Here is a 19,604-nt window from a genome sequence, read left to right as displayed (position 1 = left end):
AGCGCCTAGGCGACGATGACGCGGGACGCAGGAGGACGGGCGCCGGTGGGCCGTCAACGGTTCCCCCCGTTGGTGGCATTCTGACGTCCGCCGCCCGGGCCCGCCCGAGCAGGACTACCTCCCCAGTACCGCCCACCACTCCTGTGGCCGTGCCCGTTGACGCCACCACACCACACGTAGTCGCCACTGAGCAGGAGGACGCTGCGCCCAGGCACCGGTTAGACACGCAGGAGCTCATAGAGCTGACGCACCAGACGGTTAGGGGCGTTGGTGCTATTGCCAACGCGTCTAATAAATTAAATATGGCCGACAAGACCGGCATCGCAGCGCATGGCCAGGACGTGCTGTCCTACGTCGGCCAACTGTGCGCCAGGATGGCTGACGTAGAGCATCAATTGTCGGCAGTGCGTCTGCGATGTGCGCAACAAGAGGCGGAGATAGAAACACTAAAGGATTCATCGTCGGCGGCCGCCCCTCAACCTACGGCCACCGCAGGAGTACCGGCTGTCACAGGGTACGCAAATGCACTGAAAATGCCGAAGGGGCAGCCGCCCCGTCCAGTCCAGCCCCAGGGCCTTTCCGTCATCTTCTACCCGGAGGCCGGCTCAGAAGCAAAGACCAGCGATGACACGAAGAAGATTCTCCAGACCGCAGTCAAGCCAGCAGAGGTGGGGATTAAGGTTACACAAGTGCGAAGAGTGGGCAACTCGGGTGTGGTCGTCAGGACCGCATCCAACGAGTCAGTACAAAAGCTCATTGACGCTGCACCGCCCGGACTACGTGTTGCTGTGCCAAAGCCCAGGACGCCGAGGGTCGCGCTCCGGTACATTCGTGCCGCACTGTCAGGGGAGCAAGTCATCGAGGAGCTGCACCGCATCAATCTGGCCGATGACGCCGACTGGCCCTTGTCCCGCTTTAGGGAGGAGTGCAAGTTCGGCGTCTCCAAGCCACTCGGGCCGAAGTTTTTAGTCATCCTTGACTGCTCCCCTGCTGTGCGAGACAAACTGGTGAGCTTAGGGACGGTCTACATCGGCTGGGACGAGGCGGAGGTGTGCGATCACATCCGTTCGACCTGCTGTATTAAGTGCCAGCAATACGGGCATCCAGAGAAGTACTGCAGATCCAAAGATGTGGTCTGCGGCAAGTGTGGAGAGGTATGCCATAGGTCGGTTGAGTGCAAGTCGGAGACGCACGCGACCGCGTCGCCTTCCTGCCCGGCCCGGCTTCATGCCGAGCAGCAGGAGGCGGCCAAAATGCTGTATCGATAGCAGATACAGGCATCTCTAGCATTTCTTTTGGACAGCTCAATTTACAGGGTTCGGAGGCTGCCACCACAGAACTACCCGTGGTTGCGAGTTCGCACCGACTCAACTTAGTACTGGTCCAGGAACAGTACAACAGTCGGCCCGGGATTCTGCAGTGTGGCGCAAACCCCAAGGCTGGCGTCCTCATTCTCAATCGCGCAAAAGCCGCTTCAGCCATAGGTGGAACAACGGTGCATAATGCTCTAAGCATATCACTCTCAAGGCCATTGCAACTCAACATCGAAAAAGCTCGACGTGCTGTACGAAGTACCAGCAATACGGGCGCCCGGAAAACTACTGCAGGTCGAAGGACGTGGTTTGCGGTAAGGATGGCGAGAATGGTCACGGGTCAGCGGATTTTGTACGTACTGGCCGTCTAATACCCCCTGGACCGCCCTAATAGGACTACATTACCAGCAGTACCGCCCACCGCCCCTGCCGGGGCGTGACGAAGTAGCAGTTCTGGCGAGAACTTTAGCACGCCTTGTTTCTAACACGGCGGCTCAAAGTTTGATATAGGCACAATAGGCATGTTGACATGAATCGCGAATATATAACATGTTATGTTTTTACCATAGCAGGGAATATTACAATGCTGAAAATCATATTTTGCAAGTGTAAATATGCGTAATAAATTAATTAAAAATAATCAAAAGTATTTAAAATAATGCCCAGTATCACGTGACTGCAAACGCCAATCGGAGCGCGTGACGTCATGACATGAGAAACACCACAGACAAGTCGTCAAACCTGACCGTAATCCATACGACACCACCAAAGAGTTTGGATGTTCAAAAACTGTATGTATTTTTTATTTCGACAATAGACATTTATTACGTACAAAAAATATTATTACATGACATAAAGTATATATTTATTTGTTATTAAATAAATAAAATGTTATATAATACGATATTTCACCAAAATCTTTTTAATAATTTGGCTGAATGGAACTATCACGTTCGCCGTCGGAAAACAAAAAAATAAAATTTAAAAAGTTACATCTGCGCCCGCTATATTTACATTCAAAATTTTAGTTTTATCATAATAATTCATCTTAAATTGTAACTGTAAGTGTTTTTATGTGAAATCAGTTATTGTGATTCATTTTTGAACTGTTTTTATCATCACTGAACGTAATATGTATACATATAGTGCGCAATTAACAATATCATTCAAGTCAAAATTCGTAACCGCAACGTAAGTATATGTAGGTAACAAATATTTGTTTTATACTCTAGGCCCTAGGGTCTTGATTGTTGTTCTTTTACACATCTTAGGCACTGCATAAGACATGTAAAACTTCTTATTCATTATTTTAGCTTATATATTTACTAGAGCTAGAAATGCAACCTCTTCGTCATGCCATCAACGCTTCTATTGGCCAAGAAGTATCGAGAAACGTGCCTCCTGCCTACCGCAAACTGTCCGCAAAAGTCACTCTTTACGGGGCTCTGTTGCCCCGTAAAGATATTTCTGGAGTTTATCATAACCAAAAAATCTAGCTAGAAATGCAACCTCTTCGTCACGCCATCGGCGCTTCTATTGGCCAAGAAGTAGCAAGAATCGTGCCTTCTTTGCCTGCTTCCGTCCGCAAAAGTCACTCTTTACGGGGCTCTGTTGCCCCGTAAAGATATTTCTGGGAGCAAAACTAACCGAAAAAACTAGCTAGAAATGCAACCTCTTCGTCACGCCATCAGCGCTTCTATTGGCCAAGAAGTAGCGAGAAACATGCCTCCTGCCTACCGCAAACTGTCCGCAAAAGTCACTCTTTACGGGGCTCTGTTGCCCCGTAAAGATATTTCTGGCAGCAGAAGTTTATCTAACAAAAAAATCTAGCTAGAAATGCAACCTCTTCGTCACGCCATCAGCGCTTCTATTGGCCAAGAAGTATCGAGAAACGTGCCTCCTGCCTACCGCAAACTGTCCGCAAAAGTCACTCTTTACGGGGCTCTGTTGCCCCGTAAAGATATTTCTGGCAGCAGAAGTTTATCTAACAAAAAAAACTAGCTAGAAATGCAACCTCTTCGTCACGCCATCAGCGCTTCTGTTGGCCAAGAAGTATCGAGAAACGTGCCTCCTGCCTACCGCAAACTGTCCGCAAAAGTCACTCTTTACGGGGCTCTGTTGCCCCGTAAAGATATTTCTAGAGTTTATCATAACCAAAAAATCTAGCTAGAAATGCAACCTCTTCGTCACGCCATCGGCGCTTCTTTTGGCCAAGAAGTAGCAAGAAACGTGCCTTCTTTGTCTGCTTCCGTCCGCAAAAGTCACTCTTTACTATTTCTGGGAGCAAAACTAACCGAAAAAACTAGCTAGAAATGCAACCTCTTCGTCACGCCACTGGCGATTCTATTGAAACTGGTCAGGAAGTGGCGAGCTAAGTAAACTCTGCCCGCATAATGTCTATAAAAAATCTCTTCACGGTGCGCTTTTGCCCCATGGAGATATATTTCGACCAAATCAGCCAGCTCAGAATCAGCTGCCCGAAAACCAAAGTTAAACAATAATTAAAGTACAGTGTAACCGTGCAATAGAAGTTCATCCAATTTGGGGGGAAGTTAAGCCATCTATGCTTATATTGCACGTGATCAACAAGGAGAGAGGGACGAGCGATGGTTCCAGCATGACTGAAAAGTCTGCTGAATGGTATACCGCACTTGTATGAATTAATTTTAAACGATTCCTAACTCTCCGGTGTTCCGTCTGGCGACTGACATTCGGTATTGGTGAGCTATTATTTTTTCATATCTCATGCTCTGAAAGTGGGTCGTTGTTGTTCTAAAAGGTGCGCAGAAAGTGATATGTTTATGCTCTAGTGCAGAAAAGTGGTGTACTCCTCTGTGTCCCCGTCCCACGAACAACTGGGTGGAATCAAAATGGACAAATAGTGTCTTTATTTCCTCGCCTGGAACAATTGGTAATGGTTTAATTTTACTATTCCCATGTTGATCCTTTTTTTATAAAAAATTATGTAAGTGAATTGTTAAAAACAAATTATTCTTGATTTCTTTCGTTGAATTCTATTTACTCGATTTCATAAGGCGGGAACCAAAAGGAATACACCAAAAATATTTTTTAAACCTTACACTTGCGTAAATGAGCAAAGGCAGAATCTTATACAGCCACAGTTAAACGTTTGTACGATATTAAATTGATTTTTAAAGTTATTTAGGTCTATATTCATGAAAATAAAATAAAATACAAGATAAAAATTACTTATATTATTAATTAAATTGTTATTTATTATTTAAAATACTTTTATTATGTTATCACGTGGTGCGGCGTACCAAGGTCGCGGTGCGGTCTGGTAGTCTGTTGCGGCTTTTAGAACGAAAAAGTATAAAATTAAAAAGTAAGAGGCAATCAGGTAATCCCGCTGATTTTCATACTATAATGAACAAATCATTTTAAAATTACTGCAGTTTGTTAAAAAATGTGTGTTTTCGTAAATATTGCAATCTAAGTAAATGATTTTCGCTAGGGGTTATTAATCTTCACACATGTAAAGTCTCCGATTGCAAGTAAGTCCTAAGGAAATTAAATCATGGCCGTAGATCTATTAGGTACTTCCATTACTGATTTTGCGAAATTGCCTTGTCTTGTTTGGTTTCCTCGCATTCGATATGAAAAGTAGAGTGTTTAACTCGGGTGAAAGGCACCATTTCTGTCTCGGACTATTGGCGCTCTCACTGCGTTCGAGCGCCAAACTACCTCGACAGAAATGGGTGCCTTTCAACCCTTGGTTAACAATCTACTATTTAATGTGCTTATAGAGAAAAAGAAAAAAAAACAACGGGTGCACTCCGGGAGTGCCGACAGAAGTGAAAACTCAATGACTAGTCCAAAATGTCTGCAGAACTATGTATAATTGACCCATCCTCCTTTCTATTGAAAAACTTTAGTTACGAAATTGCTGGCCAGTGAGCTTAAATTTGTAGGGTTAATTGTTACAATTCGAATCGAAATTGTAAAGTTACCTTGCAGACCTCGCATCTAAATATATTTGGTCATGATATTTTGAGTTTTATTCACCAGTACAGTTCACTTTTATTAGCGATTTCATCAAGATGTAGCTTTATTGAATTGTATTGGAGTGATATAAATAAAGTTAGAATGTAACTGTGAGATCCTCGTATTTCAGCCCGTATACGATTAGAACATTGAGCTTTATTGCTTAATATAAAAGTCCATATTTAACTAATTGACCTGATTATGATACGTTATGACTAAAGTTCTTTGGTGAATAACATTGTCCGTCACACATGAAATCAGCGCGTTACGCGTTACGCTGTCTCGAGTTTATCATTTTTTCCCCACCTCAAAAAGTGCTCAACGTCGCTGAAGAAGTTTTCACTTCAAAAAAATATAACACTGACGAAGAAGAAGTGGCTAGATATATGCTCCTTAAACATGTCGACTCTTGATAAATGAGATTTGACTGAATTTTGACCACTCCAGTAAAATAGGCTTTGGTATATCTAATACCTTTAAACGAGCAATCCTTGTTTATTTATTTATATATATATATATATATATATATATATATATTTTTTTTTTTTTTTTTTCGGGGATCTCGGAAACGGCTCTAACGATGTCGATGACATTTGCTATATGGGGGTTTTCGGAAGCGATAAATCGATCTAGCTAGGTCTTATCTCCGAGAAAACGCGCATTTTTGAGTTTTAATATGATTTCCGAGCAAAGCTCGGTCTCCCAGATATTATTACCTTTACTTGGACTAGGCATATTGATCCTGAGACCTGTACATCATTTGGAAGCACCCAACACATAATATAGCATCTATGTGGTCTATACATATTTACATTTTGGCCATTTTAAATGCCACCGCTCTAAATAATGATTTCATCACACTCGCTCAGTAAATGTGGAATTGCACACTGGCTTTGCGGGAGTAATAGAAAAAGCGTTTTCCCTAGGGAGTACTGAAGTTTCTAGTGCCATAATTAACAGTTTTTTGTCTTTATACTTCATTTTTGTATCGCAAGTGTGATGAAAAACATTGTGTGTAACTCGGGGCGTAATAATATTGCAAACGCGAGTCAATAAATCGCTCCGGCAAGCCGTCGCGATTTAACTTACTCTCGTTTGGAATATTTAACTTACGCCCCATGTTGCACAATGTACTATTGTGTTACTTTGACACGTTTGCCGAGGCTATTAGCTTAACTCATCAACAAAATTTCCCATACATATAAGGGATCAAATGAATCCCAACCACAGTAAGCGTGTCAACAATTCTAGTTTTTTCTAGACGTACCTTATAAAATATGTCTTCCTTTTTGCTGACGTTATCATATCGATTGCAGTGACACAGCTTATGTTGACATGTAGATTACAATTGTTGCTTGTTCCCTCGACGAAGAGCAGCCGTGTAGTATCCTTGTTGTGATTGGTGGAATGTAGTGCTTGCCGGATGACGCCAACAGCCTTCTTTGTTTTCTCTGCTTCTCTGACGGCGTTCACCTTAATCTTAGGGCTTTAGGGTTCGCAGGTGCCATCTCCGGCATGTCTCTTCTCGATTTAAACTATAATTTCTCATCATTTCTTCTAGAAGTAACTTTCTACTATACCAACTGAGCACTGATCAAGCTAGTACTCATAAATATCAAAAGACGGCATTGTTGTGCTAAACAATATTCAAGCCAATAGGTGGCGCTGAGATCATTTATTAATTCTTTGATCACGTGTTGGCTAAGATTGCTTCTGAAAAATAAAAGTCTGAATCGCCACCTATTCTAGGTTTTTCCATCTTTTCTAGCCTCTAAATGTAGGTATAGGAATGTTCGTATGGTCCGCATGTTTGAAGTATGATTGATGTCGGGCGTGTAGCTGCCACTAACTGCCGGCCGGTTTGTGCTGGCTGCCGGCTCGGCTCGTAGCAACTTTCTCCACGGCCGCCGCCCGCGCCTGGAAACAGATAAACCAAACATTAATAAACAATAAAAGCATACATTTTGCAGAATTGTCTGCAAATGATACCACAATGTTTAGAAATTAATGAAAAGTGGAATAATAGGGTTGGCCGTTCGAAGTATTTAGTAGATGGCGTCAATCCCTTGATCTATCTTTATCTATAAGATCACTCGTGCTCTGTCTGTCCGACCATTCTCCCCCTTTATCTCCGTAGCTACTGGGTCTAAAATTTTGAAAAAGATACACAAAATAGTTCTTTACCTACCTACAGTTGACAGGAAAACTTATTAGAAATATACTTAGTTTATGATCCGACCCCTAGGGTTTAGACATTGCATTCACGTTCCACATAAAAAAAATATTTCGATAAAATTGAGTAATGTAGGTACGGAGTTTGGTGTCTCAGTACCGGTTTCCGCAAACTACTCTTGTCAAACCTGTGGCAGACTATGTCGCATCGGTCTATTCAGCCACCAAAAACGGTGTTTCCCCGGTGTTACACCATAAATCGTCTGCAATAGACGATGATGATGATGATGAGGTACGGAACCCTTGGAACGCGAGTCCGACTCGCACTTGACCGGTTTTTAAATTGATTTTTATGCCCTGGATGCCAGCCCTTTAAGCCAAATCACAGAACTCAACTAGAGAAAGGGGCAAGCTATGATGGCGCCATCGATGCCAACCTTTGACAGTTGCCAACCCCATTCACTGTCTCGAGCGAGAATCGAACTCGCTTCTGATGTGTATAATATGTGTGTTTGTAGTCAAGTCTAAGAAAAGTGCTTTGAATGTAAGGGGTCATCCATTAATTACATCACACGTTTAGGGGGAGGGAGGGGGTCAAGAAAATGTGACAAATTGTGACATGGGGGAGGGGGGAGATACAAACTTTGTGACGTCACTTTAACTTCATCAGCAACAGAAAATTTATTTATATTATTTTATTCGCTGTACATTTAAATAACAAGTTTTTAAAACGATAATAGTTTTTAATCGTTTAATTTTCTTTCCTGAGCAGTTTTGGGTTGTAAAATTACTAACATTTATATCGTCAAAAATATTTTGATAAAATATTAATAATACTTAGGTACTTACTTAATTCGATTTGGCGATTTCGTAGAAAAAATGTGACGTCACACTAGGGGGGAGGGGTTTGCCAAAAGTGACCAAGTGTGACAAGGAAGGGGGAGGGGTCAAAAAACCTTGAAATTCGTGTAACGTAATTAATGGATGACCCCTAATAGCAAATCCAGATGCGGTAACTTTAGTTGACAAAAGTTCAGGTTTCAGTTGGCATAAAACCACAAATCTAGAAGGACGATTACGCAATAATCGAAGTGTGCAAAAGGGAAATCTTCACGTATATGAACATTTCATGAGTGCGAAAGAGGCAGACTACAAATGAAATGAGACAAGTTACTTTGAAAGGAATTGTGGCACGCACCTTTATTGCTGACTGTACTTCTTCTCATTTGAATGTCTATCAGATTCAAATTATAGAACTAGACTTTCAAATTTTATCTCAGAGTTCCTATGGTATGGCCATCATCAGATCAGCTCGATGGTACCATAATATTGCATTGTCACCCAACTTACATTATGTACAGTCAGCAAAAGTTACTAAGCGGACGAGGTGTTCTAAATGATCTTGACGCGAGTTTATTGTTAAGACCATAAGAGCGTGTCTAGGTAATTTTTAATGCCTCGCCCACTTAGCAACTTCTGCTGCTGGCTGTATATGAAGTTTCACCCCTATCGAATAATGTGCAGTGGGTCTAAGGCACTGGTCCCACCGCGAGCTAGTAAACTATAAGCTATCGGCTATAAACACGAACAAAAGATAAGCACTCCCGTGTAAATAAAAGAGACACGGCGATATTTATAGTTACTCGCCCAGCGGTGAGCTATAAATATAGCCGTGTCTCTTTTATTTACACGGGAGTGCTTATCTTTTGTTCGTGTTTATAGCCGATAGCTCATAGCTTACTAGCGGGACCAGTGCCTAATTTAGCTTGCATGATTTGACTCGAACATACATACTTACATACACACATTGCAAGTTGAATAAAAGCTTGTAAAAATACCTGTAGTGAGTGGACTCTCTTGTGCAGCGCCAGCATGGAGTTGGAGATGGTCACCAGCCGCTCCCTGTTTGTCGCTATGTCCGCCAGCTGAAACATTTTGGCAAGCACTTTCAGACAAAACTGTAATCGCAGATATGTACATAGAGGATGAGTTATTTCCTTTTCTCTTTGTCATAGTCTTACTTTGTTGTTGCCCAACTCAAAGCAATGATAGGTAAGTATATGTATATTGTATAACACATTAAAATACGTAGTCACGCTCCATTTGGGGTTCTATTATTATGCCATTTAGGGTTCTATCTATTGGACATTCCATAGCGTAAGTATACAACCAATTTAGCTAGGTCCCTAAATGGCGTAACAATCGCGGAGCTAGCTAGTAACCATCAAAGAGTTCCACTAACTGTCTTCTGGCTCCATCATTAGATCAGCGCGTTCGTTTAGTACCTAAGTTTCAAATCTATATGCTGTAAGAAGTAGAATAGAATAGAATAGAAAATAATTTATTTGAAACAACACATCTACAAACAAACATGTAACATAGGTTAGTGTAATTGGTTGTTTCAAAGAGGATACCACTCAGCATGTGTCGGAGCACTTAGTGCAACGACGCTGATTTTCAGTGGACCCTTGAACTTATAAAAATAATAAATTAAACAATACCAAAAACAAATGCATAAAATAAAATATCAATGGCTGGATGCATAAAACAGAATTACAATTCTTTCATAAACAGGAACTTGTGGGAACAGAGATGATTATATAGCCACATTTTTACAGCATTACCTTTACTGAAGCGCTGGACAAACTATCACACCGTCGTTAAGAACAGCAAAAACAATTTTACAATTTTTTTTTAAAAGTACTACAAAGATAATCATAAGAAATGTAGCATCGGCAATGTAGCATCAGCAATGTAGTAGGTTAAAGTCAACCTAAAATTCTAGTTAGTTTGTTATTTATGTACACGTAAAGTATCTATTCTTGACTATGTTATGGAATACTGTTTAGGCTGTAAAATGTCCCAAACAAATGTCAGTCAGTACATACCTACACACACAATTTAAAATGTTCGCCTCCCATTTAGATTTGTTTATTCCAAAACATATGATTGTAATATAAATTACAAGAAATCTGGAGGTGTGGCCCGTACCGTCTTTACCATAAGCGCACACGGGGCCCGCGCCCAGGGCCCCCATCCTCAGGGGGCCCCGAAGGACAGACAGTAACTGTATATTTGATTACCCATAATAAATAGAAAATCATAGTAGAAAAATGTTAATTTAATTAGCTTGCTTTACTTTCCAAAAGGGCTCCAAATTCTTATGTGCCCAGGGGACCCCAGCATAGTTTAAGATGGCCCCGGGTGGGGCAGTGCTAAAACTTAAATTCACAGGATAAGATGTTCTAAGTGAAGATATGAAATCTGTAATTATTATTTTTTTAATCAAATAATTTGAGGAGCTTCCTTAGATAATAACTTAAATTTTCTTTGATTCAATTTTTTACAAAAAGAAAAGCGGCCAAGTGCGAGTCGGACTCGCCCATGAAGGGTTCCGTAACAGCAAGTAACATAATAAAATTGCGGTTTACGGTTTATGACGTATTAAAAAAAAACTACTTACCAAATCTTGTTCAAACCAATTTTCGGTGGAAGTTTGCATGGTAATGTACATCATATATTTTTTTTAGTTTTATCATACTCTTATTTTAGAAGTTACAGGGGGGGGGACACACATTTTATATTTCATTTTTCATTTCATTTATTGCATAGTCATTTTACCACTTTGGAAGTGTCTCTCGCGTAAACTATTCAGTTTAGAAGAAAATTATATTAGAAACCTCAATATCATTTTTGAAGACCTATCCATAGATACCCCACACATATGGGTTTGACGAAAAAAAAATTTTTGAGTTTCAGTTCTATGTATGGGGAACCCTAAAATTTTTTTGTTTTTTTTCTATTTTTGTATGAAAATCTTAATGCGGTTCACAGAATACATCTACTTACCAAGTTTCAACAGTATAGTGCTTATAGTTTCGGAACAAAGTGGCTGTGACATACGGACGGACAGACAGACAGACAGACAGACATGACGAATCTATAAGGGTTCCGTTTTTTGCCATTTGGCTACGGAACCCTAAAAAGCGGCCAAGTGCGAGTCGGACTCGCCCATGAAGGGTTCCGTAGCAGCAAGTAACATAATAAAATTGCGGTTTACGATTTATGACGTATTAAAAAGAACTACTTACTTTAATCTCGTTCAAACCAATTTTCGGTGGAAGTTTGCATGGTAATGTACATATATATTTTTATTAGTTTTATCATTCTCTTATTTTAGAAGTTACGGGGGGGAGGGACACACATTTTACCACTTTGGAAGTGTCTCTCGCGCAAACTATTCAGTTTAGAAATGATATTAGAAACCTCAATATAATTTTTGAAGACATCCATACATACCCCACACGTATGGGTATGACGAAAAAACAATTTTTAAGTTTCAGTTCTAAGTATGGGGAACCCCCAATATTTATTTTTTTCTATTTTTGTGTGAAAATCTTAATGCGGTTCACAGAATACATCTACTTACCAAGTTTCAACAGTATAGTTCTTATAGTTTAGGAAAAAAGTGGCTGTGACATACGGATGGACAGACAGACAAGACGAATCCATAAGGGTTCCGTTTTTTGCCATTTGGCTACGGAACCCTAAAAACCACATACGGAATACAATATTTCAGGAATTTAGCTTTAATACCAACTTAAGATACTATAAATACATGAATCACGATGATTTGGCCACTCACTGACACCAAATCTTCCCATTCCCTATCCTATGTCATAGAAAGCTGAAATTTGGCATAGAGCCTAGTATTTATATACAGCACTGTTATAGCTTTCAAAAATATTTGAGGAAAATTTCACTAGGAAATTAAAGAAAACTTTCATTTTGGAAACGGAAAATATTGAAATCCATTAAAAATATGAGAGGTTTCCGAATTTAACAATGTTTCCTTTGTTCCAATGTTGTCATCTAAATTCCATACACTTGCAGAGTTTCAAATCTACTTATATATCTTGTGTGTAAATAAATGATTCTTACAAATTACCCTATCAACATTACATTAACCTACTTCTAATATGTTATGTTGTATAAGAAGTGGGTTAAAATACACCTGCAAGAAGTTATCAAACTGTCAGTTAATTAGCTACAAGTTAATGTAAATGTGTTAATAAACCTAGTTATTAAGTAACTGTGAAAGAAAAGTGAAAGTGATATATAAAGCAATACTCACAAGTGCATCAACCATGGCATCATTCTGCAAGTCTTCCAGCCGCCTCCGCTCTGAAGCGAGCATGCTGTGCACTGCTTCCTGTCTTTCCCTAAAGCATAACAATTACATTATATTAATTTAGGGATTTTCTGAGGCTCAACAACAGGAGGAGAACAGTGAAAGAGCTCCCAGGCTCTAGATACAGAGGACATCCGTTAACCAGCTGGCAAGACGAAATTGTTGCTACTACAGCCAAAAGAATGGCAAAGCGTAGCACTAGGCAAAGTCAGATAGAAACAGGTAAAGGTGCTTTTTATCCACAGCAGAAAAATTGAATGAAATTTAAACCTATGTTCCAAATTTTCTTGAATCTGTAAAACAATATTTTTCTTTCTAACAATTAAACAGAAACATATAAGTAAGACAATTTTGTCTGGGTTGAAATGACTAAAGTTTGGAGAATATAACCTAACTCCCAGTCAGTGTTATTTTATGATATTACCAAATCAAAATCATACAATTAGAGATTATAAGAAGTGAATAAAAGCTAATTTATGTTTAATCCCTATGCTATTCTACTGAATTCACATGCCTAGACCACATAGGGAACCATACTTTATGAGTCACATGGCTCTTAGAATGATGTGGCATATCAAAGTTCTCAAAATGATTAGATTTTCACAATTAAGCTTTAATGTTTAAATCAATCAATCATTTTTACAACCTAAGGCATGATTTAATCCTAATATTCCCTATTTCGAAGATAGTGTACTCACCATTTTGGTCCAAGAGAATGTGCTAGTCATCACCTGGCAAGGGAACTTGGCGAGAAATGGAATGGCGGATTTTTTTTTTCACATCTACCTCAATTTGTAATTTTTAATACTACCGCCATTGTGTTTGCCAAAAGTTATATTTTTAATGCTGGCAACTTACAACAATATTGAACGTGGTCAATTGAACTATAATTTATTCTAGGAAAGCATGTAATATATCTCAAGTAGTTTTACAACTTATGTTAAATTTGGCATGGTCAGAATAAGACAAATATTTTATGCGAAAAGCCGTAGTTTATCTTGAGTCTGTCCGCAAGTCTTAGTTTAGTTTAACCTACTTACAAAAATACTTGTTTTAACAATGTTGAAAATGCCTCATAAAATCAAATAAGCGAATTGTTTTCTGGTAAAAAAATAATGATTACTATTCACAGTTAGACTCATTGAGTCTATGCCGGTGTACTGCGGTCATTAATCAGGCGAGGCTTGGCAAATAAATGACGTATGGAATGCTCTACTTGTTAATTGAAATCACATAAATAAAGTTTAGGTTAGACTTACGTTAGTTCCTTTAAATGGGTATTTATGGTGGCCAACGGCGGTTCATACAGCTCCATTATACCTTTACTTAATAACTGAATGGTCTTCGTATCATCAGTTTGATTTACGCTAGAAAAAGGAAAACGAAAATTTAGCCATGGAAAAGTATTTCGTCATAATCCTTTGCATGGCTGAGTATACTTACTTCTCCATTGTATGGCGAGAAGTCTGAACAGTCTTTGTTTGTGTTAATTACATCATATCAGGTAAAAAACCTATTCTAACTAACAAAAATATGTCGGTTAAATGTAAGAATTATTTTCTTGGAATGTTTCGAACAAGCGGAACAAGTCAGTGGTCTTGACAAGATAGATAAAACAATTTGACATGACATATCTATTGCATTAGAACATGGCAACATTGCTCGATAGTTGCGTTCCACTCTTCCGCTTATCAATACTATGTCTGTTAAATACTTTTATTTCATTGGTAAATATTTTCACCAAAATTCTTCACATTTTTTGTAGTTTTAATGTAATTAGATAATTCAAACATGTAATTAGATTTTTTTCAAGGTGATTTACTTTTCTTTTAATTTTATGTTCTTTTACTTTATGTGTAAGAGGAACACACTTTTTTACATGCATGTGGCCGCTAGAAACATTGATAGAAAAAAAAAACAATTTCACTATCTTCACTTGTTTATTAGTGGTTATACTATTTGGTGTAAGCATTTTGTTTGAGGGGATTACACGGACAGTAGAAGTGTAATCGTTTAAATTACGTGGAGAAATTGATAATATCAATAAAACTGGAGGTTTTGCAAAAATCGGAGGGCGGCGACATGTCGGTCGTAGCGCGACGGGACTCCGGACTCCGGAGACTATTCAGATTCCCAGGACATCGAGCGAAACTCGACAAACGTGAGTTAGAAACACTGACCGCCAGCGACAATGGCAAAAATCAACTTTCATTTGGCCATTATAACCGGGCACTTTCACCGGTGCATTCGCGTGACGGTGTGACCATTTCTTTTTGCAAATGAGGTCACGATTGGGACCACTCTCCGCGGCGCCGTTGGTGTGTTTAGACTTTAATTTTAGCCGCGGGTGACGCCACGTAGAATTTGAGACTAGTTTGTTTTGAGAGCAAAGTCAAAAGTCAGACTTGTTTGTTGTCATGCAACTGCTAAAGGTGGCTGGTTTGCAGGATGGGCCGGAGTCGGACTACGACTCGGCGGCCAGCGACTCCGAGCACTCGGACCAGGAAGGACCCTGAGAGGTAATCTATTCATGCAATTTCTAATCCATTCCAATTGTCATATTTCTACTATGATCAATTCTAATGGCATGCTTATTGGATATTGAGGTAAAATAATTTCATATGTTTAGCCTACAAAGATTCAGTATATCTTGCTTAATGGTTTTAGGTACTATTACAATTGTTTGAACCACATGTGTGAATTAAATGAAAGTAGGTACATAATTATATACATTAGTTGTTTAGTTTATTATTTGAAGGTACAATACTGCCCTCCTAAGCCGAATAGCGCTATCTCAAAAACGAATGATATTGAAAATGGAATTCTCAGTTATAAAAGGTAAAGTATAAGTTAGCAATGAATTTTCTTTTGAGATAGCGCTCTTTGGCTTAGCAGGGCAGAATAACAAATCACAAACATATGTGTCTATATCTAGAAATTTGGGGTTTTTGTATTCTCTATCCTAAAATGCATCCATTAACACGAGCCAAACACAATGGAGGGTCCTAAGTTCAAACCTCCCTGATGCTGAAAAGTACTAATGATGCCGGTTAGGAAAAAATACGAAAAGACAGTCTAAGATTATGTCCAATATTTTGGATGGTTTTGAATTAAGGGTTTAAATATCTGGCAGACCGAGCTTTGCTCGGAAAACATAATAACTCATTAGTGCGCGTTTTCCCAGAGATAAGACCTAGGTCTAGCTAGCTAGATCGATGTTTCAGCCCTGAAAACCGCCATATAGCAAATTTCATCAAAACCGTTAGAGCTGTGTCCGAGATTGTCGAAACAGATAAACAAGAATTGCTTGTATAAGTTATTAATTTCAAAAAGCAACTACCGACTAATCTTGACAATACAGTTAATATGGACTTGTGTTGAACACGTTTTCAGGAGACAGAGAGGCGAGTAGATGATGAGGATAGGAGTAACCCTCAGTACATTCCGAAGCGGGGCACATTCTATGAACATGATGACCAAACTGCAGCTAGGTGAGATTTATTTTAATTTTTGTTATTGTTCATTTGTAGTGGTCCAATAGTGTAAGCAGTATTTGAACTAGTTCTCATACATAATTCTGTTGAAATAGCCTACAAATGTGTACTTTGGTTATAGTGCAATAATTAGGCACCTTCAAGTTGGTCTTATAATGCAAAACAATAGTGGCTATAGTCACAATGTTATAAAATTGAGTTAGAGCTCATAACAATTGTTTTACTAAATGTTAGATGACTGTCTAAAGAAAAGACTACAATCTGCAACAATAAGAGATTGTATTTATTTATTTATTTATATAGCCCTTTATTCTGAACATGATTGTTGGTTTTTAGTTTTGAATGTTTATATGAAGTCTCTTGGTTCAGTGTGCCTGTCGGCAAAGGCCTCCTCCAACTCCTTCCAGTATTTCCTCTCTCTTGCCACCCTTGTCCAGAGTGGTCCCACTGTATTTACACTTAACTTAAATTTTTGACAAAATTTATAACAATGTTGATTTTTGTCCATCTATGGGAATGGACCAGGGTATGTCCTTAAAATACGTCCAGGACCCGGGTATGTCCTTAAACCACGTCCAAGATCACCGGTGGACGGGCAGCAGCGTCCCTCAAATTCGGTGTACTCAACTGCGATCGCCAACCCGCCTGCCAAGCGTGGCGATTATGGCATTCACCCCCCAAAAAAGGGGGATGATGATGGGCCTATGATCAGCAGTGGACGTCTTATGGCTGAGATGATGATGACGATGATGGGAAAAGCTATGATTTTAGCAGTTTGGACACATTTTTTTAGGGTTCCGTACCCAAAGGGTAAAACGGGACCCTATTACTAAGACTTCGCTGTCCGTCCGTCCGTCCGTCCGTCTGTCACCAGGCTGTATTTCACGAACCGTGATAGCTAGACAGTTGAAATTTTCACAGATGATGTATTTCTGTTGCCGCTATAACAACAAATACTAAAAACAGAATAAAATAAAGATTTAAATGGGGCTCCCATACAACAAACGTGATTTTTGACCAAAGTTGAGCAACGTCGGGAGGGGTCAGTACTTGGATGGGTGACCGTTTTCTTTTTGCTTTTTTTTGTTTTTTTTTTTGCATTATGGTACGGAACCCTTCGTGCGCGAGTCCGACTCGCACTTGCCCGGTTTTTACGTATGAGGCGTGAATGTACAAATGATTCTGAGTAAAATGAGCCCAAGATCAATATTTTAAAGACACGAATGAAATGTACACTTTTTTTGGAAAACGCTCATCTACACTACTGCGTCAATAATTTTATTGCCCTTTAGGCTTCGAGCAGCTTTGTAAAAACTAATAGTCCAATAACAATTTGTGAAGCTTTTTGTTTGTATTGTAGCGGCGAGGAGCCGACACGACCTCGGAGACGTCCTCCGAGCACGAGGAGCGCTCCCGCCCGCCGCGCGCGGCGAGGTCACCGACCGCGGCCGCAAGACAAGTTCAACGAGAACGAGCAGGTCCCCATACTTCCCATAACTTATTCTAATGAAATTACGATCAGGGGCCGATTGCATAACACTACGACTAATATTACAAGCGGAACTCCTTTTGTGATTTCACTTATTATTTATTAAATAAGGATTTCCGCTTGTAATATTAGTTGTAGTTTGTTATGCTAGCGGTCCCGGGGGCCCTGATGAAACTAAACGCTATGATAAACGTAAGTGATGTACGGTTGAGATAGCGTTTCGTTTTTTCTAAACAATTGTCATTTTGAATAGGCACCCTGGGCGCACAATGCCACACACGGCTTTCTCCTTTGTAAAATGAAGGCCCTTTTAATTTTAAGCAGAAACGCCGAGCGTGAAAAATTTCGTACCCTGACCCTCAGCCTGATACAAGGCGAAAAAATCAAAGATACATGAAAATATACGGGTAGTAAAAATACACGACTCGTGTAAAACATACGCGTGATAATGATATAGGTACGTGTTGGTTATATTTTGGGTGTATATAGTTTACTTTTAGTTTTTTCTATAAATAAAACTTGGGTTTCGTGAATTTTTTATTTTATTTATTTCATTGCATGTTTGAGAAAAGCACTATACATACCTCGGCGGGAAATGGGGTTGCCCGCGCTCAGACCTATCCGGCCTCGCTTCGCTCGGCCGTCTATATGTCTTCGGCCGGCAACCCCTTTCGTCCCGGCCTCTGTAGTAATGTACTATTTTGGTAACGATTTTGTCATATATCAAGAATACATTTTCCCCTTTTTCCTTCCTCTGTTTTAATTATTCCTGGAGCTCCTTCCCTTTTTCTAATATGCTTGTGGGGTAGTCTTCCTTCACATACATATTTAAAGATTTTAAAATTCTTCTTTTTCGCAATATTTCGATTTTTCGACTCATTGTTGTCACTGACAAGACTATAGGCCTCACTTTTCCGTTTGGTTTTCCTAGTCTGTGCAAGTGGTCTATCTCTTGTTTTGTAAAGGACCTTACTCCCATAGTGTCGGTAATGATATTTAACATCTTATTTTCTAACTCACGATAATGATTTTAGGTCGTCCATGTCTGTATTTTGAATTTTTGATATCCACGCCCTCTCGCGGCGAGTAGTGGCAAAATGTTTCTTCGGTATGAACGTATTGATTAAGGTTCCAACGAGTTTCGCTATTTAACGCTAGATGGCGCTGTACATAGATCCGCTCTGTGCTTATGGTTTGTAGTATGACGTGCATAAATTTGATGAATTGTCTTTAGGTAGGTTTGGTTAGTTTGTATTTTTTAGCACGACTTTACCAAAGTTTGTAAATCAGAGTCAAGTTCGCGCTCCAAAAACACCACTACAGTTACTAAAACAACACTATCTTGGATTTTTAGGCACTGTTTTACCGTTTGTTTTCACTATAAGCAGGAAGTGTTATTTCCGTTTTATTTCACATTTCACAGCTTTTGCAAGCAGCTTATTTTATACGCAGAGTCTTTAGCCTTCACTTTCTTCATTTTAATAGCTTTATAACGTCTAGTATCACTTTTAGTATTTTTAATTTGCAAAACAACACAGAGCCGATGTTTACGGTGGACCAGTGGCGCCCTCTCCCTAAATTTTCATTACAATGTAATGTAATGGTCATTACAGCAAAATAATTAATAGTTTATTAGCTGCAAATTTTAGAAATACCTAACGAATCAGTTAAGAGGGTCTGGACACATTTCTTGCAATCCGAAGTACAAAGGAATCTCTCGTTTATTGGGTACAACCAAGACTCAAACAATCCTACCCTTTTATAGACAAAATAAGCTATTCACTGAACGTCCATCTATTATCTGTAGGTTAACACAATGAAAAAACAGAAAAGAGACTCAAAGGAAGTCACGATTCCTATTGTTCTTGGATGAAAATACTGCACAGCAGTATTATGTGTAAAATAATGAAATTATACTACTACAAACAATTGAACATCAG

At 39.5% G+C, this 19,604-nt stretch overlaps 1 protein-coding gene across 2 annotated transcripts; it reads right to left on the bottom strand.

Moving 5' to 3' along the window:
• Positions 1–5,878: 5,878 nt before the first annotated feature.
• LOC134677588 (uncharacterized) lies at positions 5,879–14,271 on the bottom strand. 2 transcript variants are annotated; one of them, XM_063536066.1, is made up of 5 exons: positions 14,125–14,271; positions 13,941–14,048; positions 12,625–12,712; positions 9,329–9,415; positions 5,879–7,235 (listed from the first exon to the last, which is right to left on the bottom strand). In XM_063536066.1, exons 1-5 carry the CDS (start codon positions 14,130–14,132, stop codon positions 7,164–7,166), a joined length of 363 nt encoding a protein of 120 aa, XP_063392136.1. In that variant the 5' UTR covers positions 14,133–14,271; the 3' UTR covers positions 5,879–7,163. The 2 variants fall into 2 exon arrangements, 1 of the variants encoding a protein (XP_063392136.1); XR_010100043.1 differs by lacking the exons at positions 5,879–7,235; positions 13,941–14,048; positions 14,125–14,271 and adding an exon at positions 13,380–13,425 and having other exon boundaries at positions 9,399–9,415.
• Positions 14,272–19,604: the final 5,333 nt, after the last annotated feature.

The sequence above is a fragment of the Cydia fagiglandana genome, chromosome 26 (genome assembly GCF_963556715.1).
Source record: "Cydia fagiglandana chromosome 26, ilCydFagi1.1, whole genome shotgun sequence".
NCBI classification, from domain to species: domain Eukaryota; kingdom Metazoa; phylum Arthropoda; class Insecta; order Lepidoptera; family Tortricidae; genus Cydia; species Cydia fagiglandana.
Note: the sequence above shows the minus strand (reverse complement) of the source record. Positions and strands in the feature narration are given on the sequence as shown.

Coding starts and splice junctions, on each gene's coding strand:
- LOC134677588 (XM_063536066.1), bottom strand. Junction 9,416..12,624: donor ATGCCATGGTTGATGCACTT/GTGAGTATTGCT, acceptor AAAATGTTTCAG/CTGGCGGACATAGCGACAAA. Junction 7,236..9,328: donor AGAGAGTCCACTCACTACAG/GTATTTTTACAA, acceptor ATCTGTTTCCAG/GCGCGGGCGGCGGCCGTGGA.